General features: G+C 49.7%; 1 protein-coding gene across 1 annotated transcript; it reads right to left on the bottom strand.

Annotated features, from left to right (window-relative positions):
• Positions 1–2,966: 2,966 nt before the first annotated feature.
• Positions 2,967–5,507, bottom strand: LOC133901307 (uncharacterized). Its single transcript, XM_062342617.1, has one exon. The coding sequence runs from the start codon at positions 5,383–5,385 to the stop codon at positions 3,184–3,186; it is 2,202 nt and encodes a 733-aa protein (XP_062198601.1). The 5' UTR covers positions 5,386–5,507; the 3' UTR covers positions 2,967–3,183.
• Between the last annotated feature and the right edge of the window lie 279 nt (positions 5,508–5,786).

A 5,786-nucleotide genomic window follows, 5' to 3' on the forward strand; every position in this document is an offset into this window, starting at 1 on the left:
AGAACTGGAGCTTGAATTATTATATAAATTTGACACCACATATGATGGCATCAGAGGTCTCGCTGAAGCTTTGATCATTCAGCACCAAAATCCTGTACTGTCTGGGCAAAAAATGAGATGCTACGTCCTATCTATGAATTATTATGCTTGCTTTTTGAAGACAATGTAAATGCCTTATTTCACCAACGGATATGTAGGCATCAGTGTCATGTTTCTTTTCTTCTCCTAGAAAGTGTGTCAGACACAATGTTCAGATTTGTGTTTTGTTCTGATAAGATGAATTGATGGCCAATAACGATGTTTGCTCAAAGTGCCAAAAGGGATAAGAACTGGATGCATTCCTCAAGCTTCCTAATGTAAATGCTGGGCAGAATTTCTGACAAGGCACCCTCTAAAAATCACTTCATCTCAGACAAACATAACATGAATCCTTGCCAAAGAAAGTCAAGTCAGGGGATATTTCTCTATTCTAGAATTTGCTAAGGACAGTGATAAAAAAAATCGACCCATTAGCCAATTAATCAGTGCTCGACGGTGGACCGTACAGATTAGGTGGAAATCAGGTCATTAATCGGCATACCGATTAATCGGGTTGTTAGACCGATTAATCAGGCTGTCAAACCGATTAATTGAGGAAGAGGTCCTAAACGTTATCCTCTTGCACTCGCGTTTCCCATTCATCAGACTCCCGAGCCGGCTGCGCCTTCCCCATCCTGCTCCTGCGCGCCCGGCGCCACCCCCTTCGTGACGCTGCCACCCCACCTCCCCACCGCTCCCCACACGACACCGACGCCCCACCTCCCAATCGCCCGCCTCGATGATCCCCTACACGACGCCGCCGCCCCACCTGCCCACCGCCCCCCTCTAGGCTCGCCACCATCGCCGCCTCCCAGCAGCAGTGTCGTCGCCCAGCAGCAGGCCGCCGCCCCTCCTCGGCTCCTCGCGCCCAGCAACAGGCCACCACCCCTTCTCGGCTCCTCTCGCCAGGTATGATAATGGCAGCAACATAGCAGTACTACAGTAGCACCGTGAGGAACTGAGCCTCCTTTTTGACTGGGTGAGGAACTAAGCCTCCTTTTTGGCTTTTGAAAATAGGAAGAGGAAGCAGGTAAGAATGACAGGCACCAACAGTAGTGCAAATGTTAGTCCTTAAGAGAAATTCAGATAATGTAGGATGAGAATTTGGATGCTTGATTGATGCAAATAATTTACAAAGAGTATAATGCAAATTGTGTGGAAAGCAAATAGGTAGAGAAATTTATAGGCTCAAGTGTCATGTTTGCTCATGTCAAAGGGCAGGTGACAAGTTGTGGCAAGTCTACAAGGGGAGCAGCAAGAGAAGTGTAAGAAGCCTCTTGACAAAGCAAAGTCTAAGAAAGTGGCTAAGGCTCAACGGGAGCAAGAGCTAAGAGAGGAGGTCAAACATTCGTCATCAAAATTATAACATCAAGCCATCAAGATAACACTTTGTTATCCTAGTTATTTCTTAGCATCTTATACATGTTTACATAAGTACTTTATATCAACTGATTAATTGTCGACCGATTAATTCAGTTATTCACTGATTAACTGATTATTCCCTACTTCCCGGCCGGCCAATCACCTACCGATCAACAATTTTTTTTAACATTGGCCAAGGAACTCCATTAATATTCCACCTCTACTGATTTGCAACATCCATTCCATGGCATTTCTTCCATAAACATGATTTCTCAATCTAAAAAGTAGCATTGTTATTCATGCTTGGCACCAGGGTTTTTGTAACAAGGTTCTGATTTCTTTCCTATCCACACATGTTGCACATGCTATCAATATTTTTACTTCTCTACGAAGAAGAAAAATATTACGTGTTTATGTGGTTCAGCTGGTCATGTACAAGATTCTACACTAAAACAGGAATGTTGCACATGCAATAGCAGCTGTCAGGTCATATATCATATACTGCCTGTGCTAGTATAATACAGTAGGATTATTACACTGCACCACATGATCAATATGGCATGTAAATACATATAAGTAGGCACAAAGCCAAAATCAATTATACCTTCTAGTCTGAAAATTAAGATCAGAGGAGAATCAAGATAACAGGGCGAACGACACATGGATAAAAAGTAAGACACCAAGTAAGACCACTACATTATCTTATCCTTTGCGACTGAAGATACTATGGCTTGTTGTTTTCTTAGCATCTGAAAGACCTCAATGGGAATTGATGCTCAAATGAAGTTGAGAAGGGGGTCTGTAGTTTGACTAGTTTCTGACAAGGTTCAAATCTGGTACGCCTCAATCAATCCCACCTTCATCTCAACTGTCTAGTTTCTGATTTGTTAGCTATGACACAGTAGAAATCAAACTCACGTTGTTTGAAATAACAGGTGAGTACATTTACCTATTCACCACAGAGCAAGAAAGTACTCTGATGTTTTTTACCTCTTCACAATAGAAAGTATTAACTATTCCAATAATTGCATATTTCATACTATGCTTATAGACACCGATTTTTCTCTTGTCGATTGCAATATGATCACATTGCATTCATTACTACTCCGAGCCTACAACAAGCATACCACCTATAGTTATACACAAAAGGCATAAATAATTCTAATTTCTACAACCTAGTCCTTGAAAGTTGAAACTACACTGTAACAGAAGGCTTGCATTGTTTGAAATAGAGGCAGAGCCACAGAGGATACAAACCAATTCACTATACATATGATACATTCTTTGTATCTGTTCACTATAGATAGAAACTATCTATTCCAATTAATCTTCCAAAATGGTCCAACAGTGTCGTATGCCATTCTAGAAATGTAGACACAATTGTTATCTTGTTTCCGACCCTGAACCAACGATACAGCACGGCATATCAGTTGTGTTGATTACCATTCAATAAAAATGTACGGACTAATGTAATATATAAATTACCGGATGCCAAAGCAATCATAAAAGCAGTTCAACTGGATCACTAAGCTTATGATAGTTAAACTTAAGTACTGTTTTCCACGTCGAGCCATAACATTGGTTCCATATGTAGAAACAGATATTAACACTAGACAACTAACTAGTAGATAGGTAAGAGCTTTGCAGTACCCCCAAAAGGAACCCCTACGACAACGGGTCTACCGATTACACTAGAACAAAAGGTACCAGAGAGTTTTACCACACCACAGAATGCCCCACTAGTCAATTTATCCGACCTGCAAGTGTGGACAGCAGCGCCTTGGTAAGGTCTGCCTGATCCATCTCCAAGTTGAACATGTCGATTCTTTGCTTCTTGCACCTTGCATCCAGATCGTGGGCCGCATCATCACCAATGGTCTCGAAGGCTGCCATGATCAATTCTCCAGAGCTGTGTGCATGAGCGTACCCTTTCACTTCTTTGGCCAGGTCTGGATACAATCTAGACAATTCACTGAACTCCCTTCTAACAAATGTCGCCTTAGCTTGCTCATCATCATCAACTTGGACCCCATTGTCCTCGCATTTGCCAGAATTAACTTCTCCATCTTTCACAAATGGCACGGAGCTGTCCTTGGGTGCGCCGACATCCACAGCCAGTGCGCCAGTAGGTGCATCCGCATGCTCCCCTCCACCACTACCTTCTTGGAGAGCCTCTTCAGGAACCACATGGCTGCTGTTACTAGTCTTGCGGCTCCTGCGCGATGCCATCGAAGCTAGCTGGCTACTGTTCTGAGAGGCACCATTACCCCAGACAATTTCACACAGCTCAAACAGCCGGCAACCATGGTCGTCGGTCGGACAGCCCTGCGGGCGCACCCTGCCATGCCATCCCTTGAGCTTGCGGACCTTGTTGGCAAGCTTGTCTGTGTCAGCGTCCCTTTTATCGAAGCTGGTGGCAAGGGCAGCGAAGAGGTTGGACGCCTCGAGCAGTGCGCCGCCGTGGGTCTGGGCGTGCTTGGCCATGGCCGTGAGGATCCTGAGCTCGTCTTCCCTCGACCACGAGCGCTCGACTGCTGACTTCTTCTCTGGCCTGGAAATGCGCAGCTTGGCCGACGAAGCATTCTTCACCGGCAAGGCCTCACTGGGCTCCTCAACCCTGTCTTCCTCTGCCGCCGCCTGCTCCTCCTCGGCGTCGTCCATTTCCTGCGGTTGTGAGATGTTGCCGGCGGGCGCCTGTCCCACCTGCTCCACCGCGGACTCAGCCAGCAGCGGCATGGCCGACGGCTTCCCCCGCTTCCTCTTCTCCTCCTCGGCGTCGTCCATTTCCTGCGGTTGTGAGATGTTGCCGGCGGGCGCCTGTCCCACCTGCTCCACCACGGACTCAGCCAGCAGCGGCATGGCCGACGGCTTCCCCCGCTTCTTCTTCTTCTCCTCCTCCTCGGCGTCGTCCATTTCCTGCAGTTGTGAGATGTTGACGGCGGGCTCCTGTCCCACCTGCTCCACCGCGGACTCAGCCAGCAGCGGCATGGCCGACGGCTTCCCCCGCTTCTTCTTCTTCTTCTTCTCCTTGCGCTTGTCATTGTCGCCGGACGGCTTGCTCCTCTTCTTGCGCTGGGGAGACGACGCGGCGGTCTTGTCGGCTGGCGCGCCCGTCGCAGCTGGGACCTCGCTGGGCTCCTCGACCTCCTCATACCCTACAGCACGCTCCTCCTCCGCCTCGTCTTCCTCCTGCTGCTGCGGCGGAGTGGGCTTCTTGGCCCACTTCGGCCCAGGAGACGCCGCGCCCCTCTTTTTGTGTTGGGGGGACACGACGTTCTCACCACCGGACGTCTTGCGCGGCGGAGATGCGGCGGCAGACTCGTAGACCGGCACATTCCTCACTGGCGAGGCCCCCACCACCTCCTGCTCCTCCTCTGCCTCTTCTTGGCCGCGCTCCTCCTTGTCCAGCGGCGGCGGCGGTGGTTTCTTGGCCCGCTTCGGTGCGGGCGACAGCGCGTCCTTAGTCTTCTTGGGCTTAGGGGAGCGGGCGATCTCGCCGGACGGCTCGTTCCTCTTGGGCCGGGGAGACGCGGCGACCTCGTCGGTCTCCGGCTGGGCCTCGCCGGACTCCTCGACCCGCTCATCCTCTACCTCCTCCTCCGCCGCCGCCGCCTCTTGTTGGGCGCGATCCTCCTCCTGCGACGGAGGCGGGGGTTTCTTGCCCCGCTTCGGCGACGGCGCGGGCCTCGTCTTCTTGGGCTTGGGGGACTGGGCGACCTCGCCAGAGGGCATGCTTTTCTTTGGCCCAGTGGACGAGGCGACCTCGCCGGCCGACGCATTCCTCGCCGGCCGGGCGTCACCGGACTTGTCGCTTCCCTCGTCCTCCTCGGAACCTTCATTCTCCGGCGACGGAGGACGGTTCTTGGCGGGCTCCTTCACCCCGTCGAGGCCCAACTCCACCGAGTCGTCTGATCTTGCCGGCTGGGCGCGGCGCTTGGGAGCCATCGGCGGCGGAGGTTTGATTAGGGGTTGGTTTGTTGGAGATGGGATGGAACGGAGAGGAGAGTGGGAAGTGGAGACGGTTGGAATGGAACGGGCCAATGGGGTTTTGACAGAGGAAGAGAGAGAAAGAGAGAGTGAGGTCGCGGAAATCGAGGTGAGGGAGGGGAGCCCATAAGCCCGGAGTCCCTCCTTTTCTTTAAGAACTGTTGGTCTTCCTAGTACTCATGTGCTGCATATTTGGATTTTTCGTTCTTTCTAGTACTACGTTTTATTTTTTTATTTTTTTATTTGTTCATTTCATTGGTGTTCTTTTTGTTTGCCATGTCTTCTGGAAGTACATTTAGAAAATATAAATCTAGTTACCAAAAGAGCAAAAAAAGAGCTTACTCATTCTTGGAAAGGGT

This window comes from Phragmites australis, chromosome 20, assembly GCF_958298935.1.
Source record: "Phragmites australis chromosome 20, lpPhrAust1.1, whole genome shotgun sequence".
In the NCBI taxonomy this organism is placed as follows: domain Eukaryota; kingdom Viridiplantae; phylum Streptophyta; class Magnoliopsida; order Poales; family Poaceae; genus Phragmites; species Phragmites australis.

What these genes read in the sequence shown, in the direction of transcription:
- LOC133901307 (XM_062342617.1), bottom strand. Translation starts at nt 5,385, where the DNA reads ATGGCTCCCAAGCGCCGCGCCCAGCCGGCAAGATCAGACGACTCGGTG.